The 21195-nt window shown below is 35.4% G+C and overlaps 1 protein-coding gene across 1 annotated transcript in view; it reads right to left on the bottom strand.

The window, feature by feature from the left end:
• Positions 1 to 21195, bottom strand: part of VRK2 (VRK serine/threonine kinase 2) — an 88486-nt gene that overhangs the window by 60043 nt on the left and 7248 nt on the right. The window contains exons 3-4 of the mRNA XM_051975319.1: positions 1154 to 1212; positions 540 to 609 (exon numbers count right to left, since the gene is read on the bottom strand). Coding sequence (XP_051831279.1) covers positions 540 to 609; positions 1154 to 1212 — 129 coding nt within the window. The remainder of the gene's footprint in view (positions 1 to 539; positions 610 to 1153; positions 1213 to 21195) is intronic.

Below are 21195 nucleotides of genomic sequence, written 5' to 3'. Positions count from 1 at the left end.
CAGATGAACACCTGTGACCCAGAATGTGAGCAACAGATAAATACTAGGGCAAATCCCAAAATATATAAAGGTTAAGTGCAGGGTCACACAAATGTTAACAGCCAGAAGCAAACTCTAAAGCCAGGTTATAAACTGAACCCAGTCATGAACTCAATCCAAACCCAACAGTCTACCTTCTGAGCCTCATTTCCTACTTACTCTTGTGCCCTAGTTTGTGAGACAGCAAATAAGCCCTTCATTCTAATCACTTACTAGATTCTAATCACTTACTGGACCAGACTCAACAACCTAGTATTTAGGTTAAGTAGGGGAAACATCTCTGATTTTAAATATATGTTCCATTAGGTATACCATGGAAAGAATTGAGTGGTCTCAAACTTCTGCCTATTACATATGATATAATACAACAGTGTTATCCTGGGATAAAATTCTCCTCTTGACAAGTCTCTTTCAAAAGCACAGATGATATAACCAAATATCAAATACTCACTTGAGCAAGCACTTATGTACAAGTGGCTTACTGGGCTAGTGTTACTTACTACAGTCTTGCTTTGCAGCTCTCTGATAAAATTTCAGTTCTGAAAAGAGCGGACCATTTTCTTGATATTCCTGTAAAGAAACATGGCAAATATGACAGTCTTTAAATTTTCAAAATTAAAGAATGATTAATGTGATGAGGAGAAAAATAATTCCCTAAATGGGATTTAATATTTCATCTGTTCAGAAATACCCATTATATACTGCAGCACTTGAACTGGTAATGCATTTTCCATAAAACACTGACCCCCCACCCCACCAGACACATTTTCACTACAAATCTCTAAGCACTGAATTAACCAGAAGGCCACTGGAAGAATCTTGCTTTAACAATGGATATATTGTAGTCACTATTCCTATATAGACAAACCTAAAACAATATTCTTTTTGTAGTAGGCATTTAGAAAAACATTATCTGACAATTATGGTGATGATGGGTACAATGCAGTGAGTGACAAAATATAGTCCACAACAAATAATCCGAAAGACATCCAGGATTCTCTATAAAATAAAGTTTATCGAAAATAAGCAATGAGAAGACTTTAAGATGCCAAAATGCCATTCTTTATGGAACAGAACTACAGAAAAAGGTGTTTAAAATAACAGTAATCCTTACCACTTTTATAACGTGAAGGGCATCTTCATCCCGTACAGGTTTACTAACACATGAAGAAGCTACAAAACAGTGAAAATAGTTATTAAAATAGGAATAAACATAATAAACATTTGGAATAAACAATGGAATTTAACACTCATGGTTACTTTTTTCTTTGTTCCTGGCAAAGATACTAGAGTAGTTTGCCACTTCCTTCTCCAGATCATTCTAACACATTAGGAAATTGAGGCTGACAAACTGGGTTAAGTGATTTGCCCAAAGTGACACTGCTAGTAAGTATCTGAAGTCAGATTTGAATATAGGAAGATAAACCTTCTTGACTCTAGACATAGCTCTCTATTATTCCACCTAGCAGCTCTATACTTTCTATACTTATCAAATTAAATCCACTAAATTATTGTAAAAACCTTATTCAGATTTTGCTAATAGAAACTGTAATAATTGAGATGCAGTGATTCTTTCTGATAAAAAATTTTGAAACTCTTTCTTCTGTACATTTATGAGGTCTCCAGCTTAAAATGAGTGCTGTTCTCAAACCAAAGAATTAAGGATACCAAAATTAAATATTGCTTCAACATCCTATTCCATCAATTCAATTCTTGTGATTTCATAAGATGGGAAGAGACCTTAGACAACATCTTGCCCAACACACTCTTCAACAAGAATCTTCTCTATAATGCAGCTAAATAGATAGTGATCTTCCTTTCCTTACTTGAAGATCTTTAGGAAGAGGAAGACTACCACCTTTCAAGCTAGCCATTATACTTTGGAATAGCTCTATTGCTCAGCAAGTTTTTCCTTCTATCAGATCTAAAAGTCTATTCGTAACATCTCTTCCATGTTTCTAGCGGTAAGCTGGGGACAAGGAGAAAAAGTCTATCAGCCTCTACTTAGTCCAAAGGTAAAAGCAGCTATATGTTTGGATATTGGACATGTAGTTTTGCAATATAATTGAAAGGCACTGTAATTTTATTTATTTTTATTTTTTATTAAAGCCTTTTATTTTTAAAACATATGCATGGATAATTTTTCAACATTAACCCTTACAAAATCTTGTGCTCCAATTTTTTCCTCCCTTTTCCTCCCTCTCTCCTCTAAATGGCAAGTAATCTAATATCTGTTAAACACAGTAAAAACATATGTTAAATCCAATAGATGCCTATTTATACAATTATCTTGCCGCACAAGAAAAATCAGATCAAAAAGGAAAAATGAGAAAGAAAATAAAATGCAAGAGAAAAACAAAAAGAGTGAAAAGAGTGTGGATCACACACTCAGTTCCCAGTCTCTACGTGCAGATGTATCTCTTCATCACAAGATCATTGGAATTGGACTGAGTCATCTCACTGTTAAAAAGAGCCAGATCCATCAGAATTGATCATCATATAATCTTGCTGTTGCCAGGTACAATGATATCCTGGTTCTGCTCATTTCACCTAGTATCATCAGTTCACATAAGTCTCTCCAGGTCTCTCTGAAATCATTCTGCCAATCATTTCTTATAGAACAATAATATTACATAATATTCATATATTATAATTTATTCAACCATTCTCCAACTGATGGGTATCAATTCAGTTTCCAATTTCTTGCCACTACAAAAGGGCTGCCACAAACATCAATTTTATTTTTTTCAAAAATTACTTTATTTTACTTATACCATATTTATGTTTTATTCATATTATAGAATAAAAGTAAATTAAAAAAAAAAAGTCCTGTCTCAAACTTTGTATATCTCAAAACTGGTGTTTTCATATAAATTAGAGAGATTATTTTTTTTCCCAAAATACCTCTTACTATAACATTTCTGTTTTGTGAGAGACTAAAATCTAATCATAAAATACAAACTTTTAAGGAAAAATAAAATTTTGAACTGCCATGAAATATGATTTAGAGGCATCTAATCATTCCCTTTCTCTGTGTCTTTTAATATCTATAGACTCCATCCATAGTGCTGGCAAACTTACCCATCTCTCCCACATTCTTAAAAACAACAACAACAACAACAACAACAACAAAGAAAACAAGAATCCTTCCTTTAACCCTCTTGACTTCTTAAACTACTGTTTTTTTTTTCCCTTCACAATCAAATTCTATAAAGAATCACTTATACTTGCTACTTTCATATCCTTAACTCCTACTCTGCTCTATCCCTTACCATCTGGCCTTCAACATAACTATTTGACCTTTGTTCTCTCCAAAACTGCCAATGATCTCTTAGCTGAAAAGTCCACTGGTCTTTTCTAAATCCCCATTCTATTTGACCTTTGAAGCTCCTGATGTTAATAATCATCCTTTCTTCCTAGACATTCTCTACTCTACTTAACTTCCATAATACTCTTTGCTGCTGCCGCTTCTACTTCTCTGATGATTTGTTATGATTATACTCCTTCTTATTAAATGTGGGCTCCATCCCTGATTCTTTTTTCTCCCTTTATTCATTCTCCCTTAGTGACTTCAACAATTCTCTTGGGTTTAATTGTCATCTAATTTATACATCCATATAATGTCCAGACTAGCTCTCTGGAGAGCCTCAGGATCAGTCAGAGTCAGGATCAAAGTCCTTGGTCTTTAGAAAGAGAAGTGAAATAGGCAGGCAAGCTGCTAGGTGGCTCAGGTCGATAAAGATGGATCCAGGGCTATGGAGTCTGGAGCCTGAAGTCTTCTCTCCTCAGCATACTGCAGCCAAGAGATCATCTCTCTCCCTTAGCCTCCAATCCTTATCTCACCAGCACACATTCAGCAAGCACCAACCTTGAGGAGAGCCATCACATTACCATATCATCTAAGTATATGCTTATAGAACCATTATCTCACATTGAATAGGTAATTAGCCTTAAGTACTTTGCTGTCAGATTCAAGTACACCTTTTCAGAGTTACAGTCCTCTACATATCCAGGGCCAATTTCCTTCATAAATCATAATTCAACATTACCATTTACTTGCTGACCATTTCCAACCAACCCATACCATACACATCTCAAACCTCCAACAGAGTAAAATAAAATTTGTTATACTTCTTCACTGTCCATCCCTCCTCCAAACTACCACATTTTTTACTAACAGAACTACTATTTTCCAGTTTGGTATTCGAATCAGAAAGGATTCTGCCTTACTTACCCTCCCACAGTCAGTCAGCCTTTAAGTAGCCAGGTGATATGGTGAACAGAATACTGGGTCTGAAGTAAGGAAAACTGATAACAGATCTAGCCTAAAACCGTTATTAGCTGTGTGACTCTTTACATCTTTACCTCTGCTTGTTTCCTCAGCTGTAAAATGAGTCTAATAATAGCACTTGCCTCACAGAACTTTTGAGGGGTTCAAATGAGATAATATTTGTAAAATTCTCAGCACAATATATAGCATATAATAGGAGCTATATAAATACAAATTCCTTTCTCTTTTTTAAAAAAATTCTTTCACTTCTACCTCCACAGCATCTCTTAAATTCTCTCCTTCTTCCTAACCCAATCTCAGCTTTAGTTAGTGTTCTTCTCACCTGTACTATTCTAAGAGCTTCCCTAACAGGATTCCCTATACCTACCTCTACCTGAACTCCATAGTCCACTTTTTACTTGGCTGCCAAACCATATATTCCTAAATACAAATCTGAACATATCACTCCATTCAAAAATCTTCAGTAGCTTCCTACTGTCTCTAAAATAAAACGTAGTATATGATTCTCTAAGATTTAAATTCTTAATATGTTATTCACTTCTCCAGTCTCCTTCCCCCACAAGTTGATATTTCAATTAGCTTGGCCTACTAACTATATGTATTAGTCCATCTCTTGCCTCCACACTTTTGCCCAGGAAGACCTCCTTATTTGACAAGTCTTCCTGCCTCATCTCTGTCTCACAGAACCAATAGCTACTTTCTGGTGCTACCTTCTCAAGCCTAGAGTGTCCAGATTTCATGTCCACCACTTTCCTGCACCAAACTCTCAGTTTTTAATGACATCTGTTCACTGATTTCCCATATTTAATTTAATCACCAAATCCTATCAGTATTTCTATAATAGTATCCCTTGTAGCTATCTTTTTCATTCTACTTCCATTATCCAAGGTAAGAATCTTTTAATCTAACACGTGGATTATTACCAGAGACATTTTGGTCTTCCTCGGTCAATTATTTTGATTTCTACTGAATCCTGAATACTACAGTCATACTAATCTTTTTAAAAAATATATTTAATCATGTTTCAACTCAAAAATCTTTAAGAGGCTTTTCATTTCTCACTCTGACATTCAAGGCTTTCCACAGTCTGATCCCCAACTTACATTTCCCACTATTAACTAACATGAACTTTAGCCATATATATTGGTATTCTACCTTTCTCCCTAACCCCATCTGATTATAAAACAACGCCTTTTCCAAACTCTGTATCACTCCCAATAACTAGGCACTTAATAAAGATGTGAGCTTTTGGTTTGGAAATTATGTTTTAGTTTTGGGGTGTTTATTAGTTTGGGGAGGTTTTCTTGCTCTTAATCTTATGCTTCAGCTGTGGTCACTTTCCCTTGAAAATAGTTTGCTTATTTTTCTCATGCCAGCTTTTCTCTTCTATTCTACCCAAAGCTTAAACATTATTCAAGGCCCAAATCCTATCCCATTTTCTCCATGGAGCTTTCCTCAACTGAAATTTTTCCCTCTTATATTCCTATGGCATTTTGTCTATAGCACTCATCAGGTACCACTATATAGTATTACTTAACATTAAAGTTCTGCATATCACCAATCAATAAACATTTATTAAGTACTTATTATATGTCAGGTACTGTGCTAAGTGGTCAGCTCTCAAAATACATTCTAATGGAGAAGACAACAGGTAAAACTATAAGCATGTACAAGACATAAAGTAAATAAAGTAATTTTAGAGATGAAGGCATCAACCACTAAAGGAACAAGGAGACAGAAGCGGGGCCTTGAGCTTAATTTTGAAAGAAACCAACCATTTTAAGAGATGGAGGTGAGGAAGAATTATCTTCTAGGCATGAGATACAGTTGGTACAAAGACATGGAGAGAGTGTCATATGTGAGAAATGACAAAAAGGTCAGCAGTGCTGAAGCTTACAATGTGTAGAGAAGAACAATATATAGAACAAGAAGACTAGAAAGGTAGCAAGGAGGTAAATTAGGAAGAGATTTAAATGTCAGAACAGTTAGCATTTGATACTACAGGAAATGTTACTGGAATTTATTGAGTGAGCAGAGGTTGAGAGAGATGGTTAGATCTGCACATACGTGTGTATGTATATATGCATATAAATATATTGCATATGTGTTTGTGTCTTTGTGTAGATATAGTGTGAATATATCAACAGCTAGTTAGCACAGTAGATGAGCACCAGGAGTCAGGAAAATCTGAATTCAAATCTGGCCTCAGACACTTAGTAGATGTATGCCTCTGGCCAAGCCACTTCACCCTGTTTGCCTCAGTTTCCTCATATATAAAATGAACTGGAGAAGGAAATGGCAAGCCACTCTAATATTATTGCCAAGAAAACCCCATATATATCAAAGTAATTTCTATAAAACAAACAATTAAACCCAAAGGAACTGATAAATCACTTAATGAAAGAGAATATAAAAAGAAAAGAAGTACCAGGGATATAGTGGGTGTGGTATGAATGAAGATCCACCGAAAGAATAAGGAGTAATCCAACAAGGAGGAGGAAAAAGAGCATAAGACAGTGCTATGAAAATTTGGGAAGGATAAAGTTTTCCAGAACAGAAGACAGTTAGTGTCAAAAAGAACAAGAACAGAGGAAAGCTCATTCTTAGAGAGGGCAGTTTCAGCTGAAAAATGAGATGAGAATCCAAACTGAATATGGCTTTAGAAAAAGGCAGAGATGATAGGAAACAGAAGCACTAAGAAAAGTTTCCTAAAGGCTGAAGGCCTTGAAACACTGGCAATAGCTAATGGGTAAGATTGGATCTAGCAAGATTAGTTTGTTTTTATTTACGTAAAGGATGGGGAGCCTTGGGGGTTTAGAAGGTAGCAATGAAGGAGTCACTGGATAGAGAGAGCCTGAAGGTTAGAGGGAGGAATAAGAATGGTGAAAATCTGCCTAAGATAGGAGGGCACCCAAAGACATGTGCCCTGGCAAAGACAGGGGCTACCTCTTTAATGGAAGCTGGAGTAAAACTCAACTTTGCATTGGCAGCTGCTCCTGGTTTCATGCTCCTCCCAAGAGAAGCTCCTCCCTTCTAATCTCACCATGCTGCTACCTCAAACCTTGATGCTCCTCACTTCCCTCACCTTCCTCTCTTCTCTGATAAGAAGGCTGGAGGATGGAGTTTTCAACTCCCGCCCAAAGCCTTCCTTTAGAGAGGGTTAAACTGGATTTTCAGCTCTCTTCACGCTCTATCTGCAGCTCTGTCGTTTTTCAACTCTATGAAAACAAGATACTCCTGAGATCCCTTCTCCCCCTTTCTAATTTTCTTTTGTGTGTTGTCTTCCACCTTTAGATTGTAAGCTTCCTGAATCCATGAATTGTCTTTCTTCTTCTTTTTTTTTTTTAATTTGTATTTCCAATACTTAGAACAGTACCTGGCACATAGTAGATGCTTATTAAATGTGTAATTATTGTCAAACATGAAACCTGCTCGTGAAAAAAATGACCTTGACTTACTTTGGTAAAAGATGGGGCAAGATCTTCGTATGAGAAGCTGAGGGGAAGAATGGTGTAGGAGGCTTTAGGAAATAAGAGGTTTAGAAGTCAATGTGGTAAGAAGGATAAAGAATCAATTGAGGAGAAATAAAAAAGATTGCCTAGCTATAGTGAGGACCCAGAGGAGATAAATGGTATGTCGTTTGTCTTTCATTTCTGAAGACAACTATAACATCAGGGGAGGGAAACCATGACAAGCAAGGGAATTGGATTTCAGTGAGGGAGGGCTGGGGCAAGGTCACCTGCCTCACTTTTTCCTCCAGAGACATCTGGATCCAGTGGTCAGATAGAGATCAGGACGACTGGAGATGGCCCTTGATGAAATGGAAGACTGTGGCTTTTTTAAGTTAAGGTCTTCAACAGGTCTCAATTTAACTAAGTCAAAATAAAATGATAAAATGAGGCAAAGAATGGTCTTTTAAAAAAATTTTTTTTTATTTTGCACTAGGTAAAAGAGTTGTAGAGGAAGCAGTCAGCACAACTCCATGGCTTTTCCCAACTCTGTTCAATGGCATGTGAGCAAGAGTGAAGGAGGCAGATGCTTTCACCCACTTCAATAGATCATGGAAGAGACATCATCATGTAATGAATAGAGAGCTGGCTATAAAGTCAAGACCTGGGTTCAAATCACATTTCTCATATGAAGTCTGTACAACGCTGGGCAAGATACTTAACTTCTCAGTACTCCAGGAAGCTCTCAGACTATAAAGTTTCAGGCAAGATGCCAATCTGTACTGAAAAAGGGCATTCCTCATCAGAAAGTCCTTAAACTAGTGAAATCACAGGTCAAATCCTTATCCTTATTCCTAACTAAAACTGCTGAGGCCCTGTCTTAAAATCTTTGTTTCTCCCATAGCACCTGGAAATTTGACGTTTTTATTATATATGATAATAAAAATTAATAATAATTTAATCACAGCCATCCTATTATTAGTAGTACCATTTCACAGATATTTTAGCTGTAAAATTATAAAAGAAATTGTAATTCAGAGGCTTTAAGTAACAAGCTCAAAATAAGACAGCCAATAAAATGGTAATCAGTATTTAAAATCAAGCCTCTTAAATCTTAACTCATGCAGAACAGTTAGTGTTTCTAGAGGTATCAATATATTGAATCAGTTTAAAATAAGGATGTCTATCAAGTAAAATCTTTTTCTTAAGATATAAAAAACAAATCTCTCCATTATTCTCTTCAAATACCTAATAACAACAATAAATTGGGGGTTGTCCTAGGAGTCTAAATCATAATTTCTCTTATCTCCACATTAAACATCCAGACTAGTAACAATTCCTACCTAGATATGCACTTCTCTTTTTTCACAAGTGTTCAACAGATTTCTTGTTAAGCACCTCAAATTTGGTACTAGACAGCTTAGCATAATAGATAAGTATCCAAACATAAGAAGGATTCATCAGGAAATGCAACCTCAATTCTTGAACTTGAAACACCTTGCATTTTTCTTTCCATCTGTTAAAATCTTGCCATGTGCAACTACTTTACAAGCAAGACTGTGACACTTCTAACTTAAAAAGAAAAGAATTCTGCTTGAATACTTTCAAATAAATAAACAAACAAAAAGACATATCATGAAGACCTGAGGACATACAGATGCCCAGTATGACGTATTTAGGCCAAAATAAACTTTATGCTTTAAGAAATTTCCCTGCCAGCTTTCAAAATAGCCATATTTTGCTATAAATTGCACAAAATCAAAGTAATTAATGAATTTTGCTTTACTTAGAGAGGCAGACATGGCCCAGGAGTGCAGGAAGTACTTTTCAATACACACGTCTCACTTTGAAGAAATCTGATAGCATAAAGAGTTTCCAAAATGATAAATTAGGAAGTGATTCCTTTACAAAAGGATGCAGCACCACAATTCCTTTACATAGCAAACTCCAACATTTGAATTAAAACCACTCATTTGATAAACATTTGAGAAATGCAAATTTTTATAAACACACCTGTTATATAAAGTAAGGCACACCTGCATGCCAAATGCCAAAAGTGGGAAACACACTATTCTTTGCTCTAAAATTATCTTAAAATAGAGCTGTTTTTTGTACACAAACTAGAAAAATTCCAATGATTTAAAATACCTATGACAGACTTCCTTGTTTCTACAATTGGATTGGATATATAGACTGTGTAAGAATGAAAGAATAACAGAAGCTCATATTTACATAGTCTTTCTAAGGGACGTTGAACTTATAGTATTATTGTAATAAAGTATTACATCTGGATGCATGCTTTCATCATCCAGGGAAAACTGAAAGACTATAAGTTCCTAGAGGAACTATCTTTTGCCTTTCTTTGTATTCCCACCACTGAACACAGTGGCTGAAACATACTAAGTGCTTAATAAATGCTCATTTATTAAAATGGATAAACGTCAGAGAGTATTCTATGCAGCCCTGTGAAGTATGCAAAAAGCAAAAGGTACCCCAGTACCCATGATGTCATCTTGAACAAGGCAAAGGAGACATCACAGAATAAATAGACTGTGGGAAATTCCAGTAACTTTCTTTTACTACCTATATTCCCCAGAGAGGAAAAGAAGAAGATTGTCAGGCTGAAATCAGAAAACCTAGTTTCTATGCCCAATTTTGCTACTTACAAAACTGGGTAAAGTACTTAAAATACTTCCAGTTTCAGTTCTCTCATCTATGAAACTGGTATAATGTAGTAGTGCCTATCTCAGAGGTTTATTATAAAGCTTAAACTGGGTTAACACACAAAAGCACTTTGCAAATCTTAAAGTTGTATATAAATGTTAGGTAGCAGTAGAGATAAGGAATATGAATCATTATGCAAATAAAAGCATAATAATTTAACTTCATGTAATAAACACAGCAAAATATCGTGGATAGAGAGCTGAACTTGGAACCAGAAATACCTGAGAATAATTCCCACCTTTGATACAAATTGGTTGAGTGATTCTACTCCAGTCACTAAACCTCTTGGTACCTTTAAGTTGCAGAGATAGGATCAATCTGAATTAGTAAAATAAGTCTCTTCATCTGGGAACTCCTGATAATGAGGAAATCACAGGCCCAGAACCTATCCTTATCCCCAATATTTCTGTGTCCATCACACAAAATAAGGAACACAATCAATTATATAATTAAAAAATAAGTTAAAAATAAATAAGTAAATAAAAATTAAAAAATAAATAAGATCAATGAACTGGTTAATTTTTACTTTCATCATTTGTGTTTATACTACCAATAAAATGGACTAAGCCTCATGAAGATGTGTGTAGGGTACTGTGGCAGGTAATTCAACTATGCTATCTGTTTTAGGCAGGGAAAAGGATAATATGGAACACCAGAGTCACATAGATGGCTTTTGGAAGTAATTCTATGATAATGTTATGCCTGATCACAAAGACGTCTAAACAATTATGGCTGCAACTTGCCTGAAAAAACCTATAAAGGGGGCAGTGGCTTTGTTTCTTTCCTCACTGGTTTAAATAGCTTTGATGGGAATGGAAAGATAAACACAAAAAGAATCTGATAATTCTCCTTAAGTGGCCTAAGAAGCAACTGTAGTTCCTGGGAGGAGCTCTTTAAAGTAAACCATGAATGTAGCTCTCATCACTATAAAACATGCTAGTCTATAAAATAGCAAATTTTCTACTTGAAACCATGGTTACTTAGAGTAGAAGAAGGAATAAGCATTTATATAGTGGCTGTGATGTGCCAAGAATTGTGCTAAGTGCTGTACAAATAATATTTCACTTATTTTTCATAACAACCTTTGGAAGTAGGTGCTATTAAGATGTCCATTTTACAAATGAGGAAACTGAGGCAAGCCAAAGTTTTGTAACATGCATAGGGTCACACAGCTAGTAAGTGTATGAAACAATATCTGAATTCAGGTCTTTCTGACTCTTGGTCCAATATTAGCCACTGTGCCATTATTTGGAACAAAGTAAAATAATTAAATTTATTCATTTATTATAATAAATAAATTCATTATTATATATCATTCATTATTACAAATTTGAAAGGCAGCAAAGTAAAACAGATAGAAAGCCAATGTTGGAGTCAGAAATATTGGAGTTCAAGACTGGCCTCTGCCAAATATTGGCTGTCTGACCCTGAGCAAATCATGTAACCTCTCAATTTAATACTCTAAGACTATAAATTTCAAAGAATGTCCAAAGCTGAATTGATATAAAAATATTCTTTACAAAGAAATTTCCTATACTAGTGAAACCATCAGTTTGTACCTATTTAGTAATGGAATATGTTTTCTTTATACTGCAGGCATCTCTATTATGACTTGTTATTTATTGAAGTCACAAGATTTTGAATTAATTGATCACAAAGCCATACTTTTATCCCTCTATGATCTGGATTTTTACAGAGATGTTTTCAAATATTTTATTTTTGGTTTTGGTCTAAGCCTATGATTTCAAAAATACAGGGAATTTATTTTATGGAAAGACTGCCCATTAATACAAATGACATATTGTTTGTATATTACTGTCACTGAAAGTTCCTCAGGCACTGGAGGTTGTATGATTTGTCCAGAGTCAAAAAACTAGTATGTAGGAAAAGCAAAACATAAGTTAATGTTTACCTTACTCCAAATCTAACCTTTTATCAACTATGCAACATCATCTCACTTTATAATAATTTGGTCTAATAAGCTTTCTGAATTTTTTGCATGTATATATAACTTTCTATGTAGTGTTATACAATGGATCTTCTATTCTTGATTTTAGATCTTTATGACAAAAGTATTTTCTGATAAGTAAGCAATATAATTATCTTTTATTACACCTGTGAATCATACAACACCAATTTCTCAGAAGAACAGATATTTTATATAACTCAATGGGGCAATGGAATGATATGTGTTAAGTGTAATCAGGCAGCAATATATTACCAATGATGATTTGCATAGAGGTGTGTGAAGAGTGAAAGAGATATCATAAAGAATATATATGACTAGAAAAAGCATTAGAAAACATAGAAGAAAGTATTGTATACACACACACACACATATATTCTTTGAAGAATTTATGGAGATATATATCTATATATAAAACATAAATAAAAAAGGACAGGTTAGTTGAGTGGAGGCAGTGCCCATACTCATGAGATCATAGTGACCTTGAAGAATTTACACAGTTCACTTGAATTCTCTATCATAATCTCAACTCCCTTTGCATTGATATGCCCAATTAAAGGAGATATCACCGTAGAATGGAAAGTGTACTGATTTTGGGGGTCAAAGGATAAAATTCCATATTTGACTCTTCTTACCAATGGGATGTTGAGCAAGTCATTTAACCTCTCTGCTTTTTGGTTTCCTCATTTTCAAAACGAAGAGCCTGAATTATGTCTTGGAGTTCCTTCCACCTCTAGAACTGTGATTTTATGAAATGTTTGTTTGACCAAGCCTCTCCAAGACTTAACAGTTCTAAATATAATCCTTGATTTCTAAAACTCATCCATGAGGCCTATGATAAGGTCAGACAACTAACTAGAGATATCTTGAAAGTGATATGAAAGTTTTCAGAAATCAAGTACAAAGTACATTTTCAAAGACAGACAAATGATTGCTTTAGTTTCCTGGCTCCATATCTTGTATCTGAACCAAACCCTCTGTACAAGAACATATTCTCCTCAGAGTTTCAACTATTGTACAAATAATGAATTTTATGCTCTTTAAATGACCTACTTTTCTTAAAACTACCTCTTTAAGTCATCATGCAATAAAAGAGAGTGAGCAAAAGTACTGTCAGCATTCAGGACCAATATCTAGTCCTTTATGTTACTCTCTTTCAAAATATATCACAGCAATTGAACAGTATACTATCCTCACCTTCCCAACTGCATGGACTATCACAAGATTCAAGACAAACAAAACCACCTAATCAAGGTGTTTTTCAACCATAATGTGAATCCATGTAACCTCTTTTCCTACAGGAGCTGTACTGGTGGACTATCCTTTCACATTTTTTTTTTTTTCCCACAGAAATATTGTTTGATTCAGGATTTAATCTTCAGTTCATTTTCCCCAGTGTTTAACATTATGCTTATTATAAATAACAGCTGTACTCATACATTTTGTGACTTAAAAAGTATTGAAAAAATAATCATTTAAGTTCCTAAGAAGTGAAAATGACAGTATTATTAAGCACCATCACAAAGATTTCTTAACTAAGCTGTCAATATCATCAATAATATAGTACACTATTATTTGAAAAACGAAGGTGATAATGGGCATGCCATTCTCCATTATTTCCTCAAGCTATTTAAAGATTCAAGCTACACTTTCTGAAGAGCTACATTTCCATACCCACACAAATAATAAGGGATAGTCTGATAGTTTTACTTGCTGCTAACACATTTGCCTAATGATAACTGGGCTCTTCTATGATACTGTCTTGACTTTTCTATCTTCTGTTTTCATCATCTCCTAATCAGGTTAGTGATGTCAACTTTGAGAATTTTCATTAAGTGGTACTCAACAAACCTTAAGAGGAAGTTGTAGTCTTCATCTGCCTCTATTGAATATGCATGTTTCCAATCTCTCCTACCTGAAATAAATTTATGGGAAGATATGTCTTTACTACATACTAAGCACACAGCAGAAAAAATAGCCTGCTTCTCCAGAGAATAATTAACAAAGGACACTGTGTTCCATCTTCATGATAAAATACAGATTTCCTATTAAAAGGCAAATTCATCATTTCAAAAAAGTTAAATAGGATGGCACTTAAAAAGTAATTCCAGCTGGTTAAATTTAGGGCACAGGAAAAAAAAATGATTCAAGAATATTCTCTGGGTCTTTCATTTGATTGTGAATTGTATTAACGTTCATTTAACTTTGAGCCCTTGCCTCTCAGTATTCTGTTCTGAGAGAGTCAAACAAGTGGCAGTAGGCCTGCTGGGTTCGGTAATACTGCCTCTCAGATTTAAATAATCTGTTTTACTTGGATTGCAAGTCAAATATGGTCTCATACACATTGACACATTTTCTGAGACTGATTTTGTAAGCAGTGTTGATATTTTCTTGGACTGTTTGGCCTCTTCATGTGTCAATTTGGCCTTCTCTCCTTGTTCCCTTGCAGCCCTGGGCTCAAACTTCTTTGAAGGCACTGTCCTGCTTAATGTGAAAAACTCACTGGTGAGACTAATTACTAATCTGATCTCAAATACCAACGGTTATGTCCAGGAGTTTTAGCAAAAGCTTTTGACTATCCAAAAACCTAAATGTAACTGAAACTTTGATATAGACAGAGTCTAAGTTGTTTTTTGCGCACAGCTATGTTTTGGTACCTGGAAATACTGATGCCTGCATGTATTTCCTATACCTTTCTTTAGATCACGCCTTTTCACAAAAAAAAATCCGTCCAAATAGTTGTAATTCTCATTAGAGATATCTCAATAAATTCCATGCAAGCAAATCGGTTCATTAAAAGAGAAAGTTATCTATTGTTAATATTCTTTCAATTCTTTCTTTTAAACCATATTATTTTACAATATTTTAGAATGTACTGAATTTGGGAGTCAGGAGAATCTGGCTTCTAGTTCTGTCTCAGCCACTAACAAAGTTTGTGATCTTAGTGAAATCACTTAAAGTTTCTCAGTTATAAGATGGGAATAATAATAGCCCCTTTCTTACAGAGCTATTGTGATGCAATACGCTAGGTAAAGTGCTTTGCCAATCTTAACATGCTGTATTATATCATAACTACTATTATTGGCAATGCTTTGACAGGATACCTTTCCTCAACTTACAAAGTCCACAGGCAAGTAAGTATCTATTGCTTGATTAAATAAGTAGAACTCTCTCTTTCTCTTCCTATCTTAAACATCCTTCTAAAAATCCCCCTCCCCAATTTTTCTTTTAGTACAATAACTACATGTATACTTCCAATTTTCTTTTCCCTTTGCAGACCAATTCAGGGCTATTTTTATATGTTCTTTTTCACAACTTGCTAACATTTTCCTTTAAAGGCCTACTTGCAAACATTTTCTCCTACAACCAATCCTGGCTCTAGCCAGCATTCTCATCTTTATTATTATTCATATTATTACTATTAACAGCATCTATTGTTCATAATAGTAACATTTATATTGTGTGCTAAGGTTTGCAAAATGCTTACATTTGTTGTCTCATTTGTAACTCAAAACAACCCAATAAAGCAGATGCTATAATTATACCCATTTTGCAAATGAAGAAACTGAGGTTTGAAGGTTAAGTGGCTTGCCCAGAGTCACATAGCCAGGAGGTATTCAAGATAGGATGCAAAATCAGGTCTTGCAGAAGCAAGGTCCAATTCTCTATTCACTGGCCTGCTCACTCTGCTTATTTGGTTGCTATGATTTTTTCATTCAGAGATTCAACTAACACACTCTCTCTGTGTCTCTTTTTGTATCTCTCTGTCTCTGTCTCTTTTTCTTTCTGTGTATATTTCATAGAATAACCAAGGACATGTACCTCAGATCACCTAGACAGAACTAGCCCTGACTATCCTATCCTATGTTTCTATCACTCTCAGCCACCAAAGACATCTCCCAGTGAACCAGCTGACTAGGCACGAGGTTTGAGGTGTTTGCAAATGGTGTTTCAGAGTGGGGGCTGAAGTAGAAAGTAGAAAGAAGGCATATTACCTACCCTTCAGAAATATCCACAATAACTAGGCATAGCAGGTTGGGTTAAGGTCTGCACAGAAGCCAAAGCCAGGAATTTCATTGCCTTTGTTGGCTCATGTCACTACCTTAATTAATGTCACTTTCTCTGGTTTAATATCGGAACAAGTGACAAAAGTGCTTCTGGATGAATTGTGTTTTCCTAGGACTGTATGGCACACTCACCCGCCGCAGTCTGACAGAGGGATGTGCCAGTTTTATTTGGCAGTCACAGCGTGCCAGCTTTAGTTTTAGTAGTTTAATTTGTGGCCGTTATAGGTTTTGAATCCGGCAAAGTATGCACAATGGTCTCATGGAACCTGTTCCATACACAAAGTTTACACAGTGGAAAAGAAAAAGCAATGGCTATAAGGTGATTAGAGAGAGCTTCTCCTGGCCACAGCTGGTCTTGTATGCATTCCTAGAAATTTAAGAGCCTTTGGGGATGTGGGTAAAGTGGTCATAAGGAACAATTCCCTGATTCTTTTTTTTTTTTTGCCTGGTTCTGCACTGAGTGTGAGACTATCATGAGGGATATGGATATGGTGCTTAAAACTCAATTTTATGCAAAATCCATTATTCAAGAAGCAAAGTTTATATACATGACAGATATTGGAGGAACTGGTCTTCATGCAACAACTCCTGTTAAAAGTCTAGTACACTCAGCCTTGGGTGATATAAAATGCAAAGAATGAGACCATGATTTAAGCTAGGGGAGCTGAACTACTTTTATTTTTCTGTGGTTAAAAGGTTTCTCTGAATTAGTATTCTGAAGTTCTTTTCATTCAGATTTTCTCCCCTCTTCATCTCCTTTGTGTGATTACTCAGTGAAGACTCATGACTTCATGGGGAGGAGAGCTGATGCTGAGTTCTTCCCAACTTCTATTTGCCCTTTCAAAATTGAGGGTTCTCCACTTCAGCAGGTTGAGGATCTGGCTTCGACTGCACCTGGCTTTGCTAGAGAATAGGAATATTCATCTCGACCGAGGGCCCGCTGCTTGAGCGCTGGAGGACCTTGCAGGAGAGCATCTCTGGTTGGAAACTTCATTACAATACTTTCTCTTCCCTACAGGAAGCAGTAATTCTGATTCACCAGAGTTAGGGTTTTGCCCGACACAGCCACAGGAGCTACTGTTTGACTTTCAAAATTAATCAACCTCTAAGCTGGAGTAGAAATGGCATATCCTTTCACCTTAAGCACAAAAAGCTCTAAACAGACTGCAGCTTTAACATCCCTGGATAGGAGTTTCGGCCCCTGATACTTAAACTTGAAGCACATACTGGGTTTCTGGCATGCTTGTGCCCATACCCATCTGCTAGACTGGCACAGTGCCCACTCAGAAGGTGTGATGCCAGTTTCAATAGGGCATAGGTGCCAATCAAAGATGGGTTTGGAGGGGCAGCCTGCAGAACGCAGCAAAAGTCAGCTTTTCTGCCAGAAGATCCTCCTGTTATCATATAATGCCAATGAAGGGCCACATGCTTCATTGCATGGGATCACATTGCATCTGTAGATGCTTCTGGCCATCAATGGATGTCTTTCCACTGAATCTTTTTTGTATGCCTCCAGTATCCTTGTTTGGAACCCTTTAAAGAAAAGTTACGCCCGCCATGTTAATCAAGTGCCATCCCAATCTCTACCAAGGAAGTCTTGGAAACACTTTGAGACAGAAGCAGTCAATAGTGGGGGAGGGAGCTATTGCTTTTTTCCCATTAAGGTTCCTTCTTTTTTCATTGAAAAATCCTTTCATATAGAATATCATATATAATCAAGAAAAAGACATGGGCAGTGAGATGCAGAAGAAGAGATGAGCTTTAGCAGCAATATTCACTGTTTACCCAAAGACTGGAACAATTAGAAGTCACAATCGCAAATGTAATACTGATAAAAAGATATATTCAAGAGTCAATTAAGGATAGCATATAAATTTAATTGACTAGTAAAATTCTTTATTTGTACCTTTCAAATTCAATGATTTTCTTGTTATTCAAGTTTCCTAAACACACACACACACACACACACACACACACACACACACTGTTTCTGGAAAGTCTCTCATTTTTTCTTCCTCTCTAAAGTAAAGGTTATCAACTTGAGGTCCAAGAACTTCTTCTTCTTCTTCTTTTTTTAATATTTTAAGGACATTTCAATAAATTGATTTCCTTGGTGATCCTATGTATTTTATTTTATGGATCTGAAAATATTATTCTGAGATGTCCATAAACTTCACCAGATTGCCAAAGGAGTCTGTTATACATATTAGAACTTCTGACCTAAACAATACTTTTAAGCAAAGCTTGTAAACTTTTTTTTAATATAGAGAAGTCAAAGCTCCAACAATCACAAAGAGTTTTTTTTCACTGTTTGACTGTAGAAAAGACATCAGGTCAGGAAGACTAATAATGGACATTCTTACATTCTTTTTATATTGTTTGCTCATTTATATCACTTCTCAAGCCATTTTAATTTTAAAAAAGGCTTAGTACATAATTCTTCAGTTATATTTGCACAGTATGTCTAATCCAATGTGTCTGGCCAAAATGACTGACTATATAACAAGACTGACTATATAACAAGGAGCCAGACAGGAAAGATCAAGTTGCAATCATCAATACATTTCTCAGATAAAAATAACCAGATAACCATCACTGAAGAGCACCTATAAGATAAGTAGTATGCCATGAGGTTTAGAAGACTGATTCTTTGTTAAAAAGCCCTGGATTCAAGTAGCACCTCTGATACATACTAGCTATGAGATTCTGGGAAAGTTACTTAATCTCTTCATGCTCCAGGCAATACTCTTAAGACTATAAAACTATCTAAAATTAGTGAGCTGTTTAGAAGAAGGAACATGAGACAGGAATAGGGGAGTTTTCACAGTAGCCATTTTCTAAACCAATGGAATAATATATCTAGATAAAAATATAGAGGATTGTTCAGTATTTCTCAATAAAGTGAGCACTAATAACCCTCAGCAAATATTTAAAAGTATTTCAAAGAAAGTAGAAGAAAAATCTATAAAAGATGATAAACACATATAAAATCTAAAAAGTTTCAAAGATTTGATCTAGAAGAGACACTTGGGAAGCTACCCAGTCAAACCCTTTCATTTTATGAAGGAACAAAAGTCAAGAGAATAAAGTGGCTTGCCAGAAGCTACAGTAGTAGTAAGTGGTGGGTCATCTGACTTTAAATCCCATTCTTTCTACTGAAACAACCTGCTTGTGAGCAATAAATCTCTCTGTGTATGAAATGAATACTATGTCACATCCCTGTCCCAAGGTTTTTACCTGTTCCTAACTGGCTATAATGTGCTATTGAGAATACAAGTAAAGTCAAAAGGGCACTGAACTTAAAAAAAAAATCAAAAGATCAGAATTTTAATGTCAACTCTTTCACTAACTGGGATCTTGGCAAAGGTATGATGGTAAACATCTCTGAAAAAAAAATGTATGCATAACCCACTTTTAAATATAATCTGCTTTATTAACATTTCCTCCATCCTTTTCTTAAGTCTAGACAATCAATAACATCCAAAAAAAAAAAAAATCAAGCTGTGATTTGCAGTGTTTGCTGGTTTCTAAGACATAAATGCTTGGACTGTAAATTTAACAATCGTCTCTTGTGATCCATTACAAACTGGCCCCAGCACACTCTTGAACTTTGGACAAATCATTATAACTCTCTGGGCCTCAATTTCCTCAACTATAAAATTAAGAAATTGGAATGAATGACATCTAAAATCTCTCCTAGGTCCAATGTTTATCATTCTCTGACAAGGGAATATCAACTGACCACAGCTAAAACAGATTTCAAGGAAAGCAGAAATTTTTGGAAATAAATCTAGTTCTAGCCAAAACGCAAAAAAAGCCCTTCAACAAATTTGACAGAAACTTGTCCCATAATTTGTTCTTTTGACTTCTTGTTAATTCTGAGATCCAGTGCATTTAAAGCAGGAAATGAATATAACATGACCTTCAACTCACAACTTTTTAGTATATTATTCACACAACTACAGTGACTAAAAAAAAAAAATCTATGTGTAATATGTAATGACTTTCTATCTCAAATGATTGTGACTTATTCAATTTATATTCTGTAAATACTTATGGACATGTTTGTTTCCCTCAATAGAATGTAGGGTACTTGAGGGGGCAAAGATCACTTCATTTTTGTCTTTGTATGCCCCATGTCTAGAACATTACATCAAAAAGAGAAAGTGCTTCATAAATGCTTTATAACAGATTGAGGGCAGCTCAGTCTGTGAAATGGATGGTGTGTCAGGTCTGGAATAAAAAAGACACATCTTGCTGAGTTCAAATCTAGCTTCAGACATTTACTAGCTGTATGACCTGGGACAAGTCACTCAATCTTGTTTGCCTCTTTTTCCTCTTCTACAAAATGAGCTAGAGAAGAAAATGGCAAACCACCCTGACATTTATGCCAAGAAAACCCCAAATGGGGACACAAAGAATTAAATATAAGACTGAACCACAATAAAAATAGACTGAGGAAGCTAGAACTTGACTAGTGGAGATCCTGATCACTCTCCTCTAAGGCCAAGAAACTTAAATCAGCATTCTATCAAAAGAATCTAAGATTTCCACTAAGGCAAAAAAATAATAAAGTTTGCTAAACTCCACAACATTCAGGGCCTTGGAGATCTCTATCCTATACTAGAGTTCTACAAAATTATTTTTCTCATTTGATGC

This window comes from Antechinus flavipes, chromosome 2 (assembly GCF_016432865.1).
Source record: "Antechinus flavipes isolate AdamAnt ecotype Samford, QLD, Australia chromosome 2, AdamAnt_v2, whole genome shotgun sequence".
NCBI lineage: Eukaryota > Metazoa > Chordata > Mammalia > Dasyuromorphia > Dasyuridae > Antechinus > Antechinus flavipes.
This window is presented reverse-complemented; position numbering and strand designations above follow the sequence as displayed.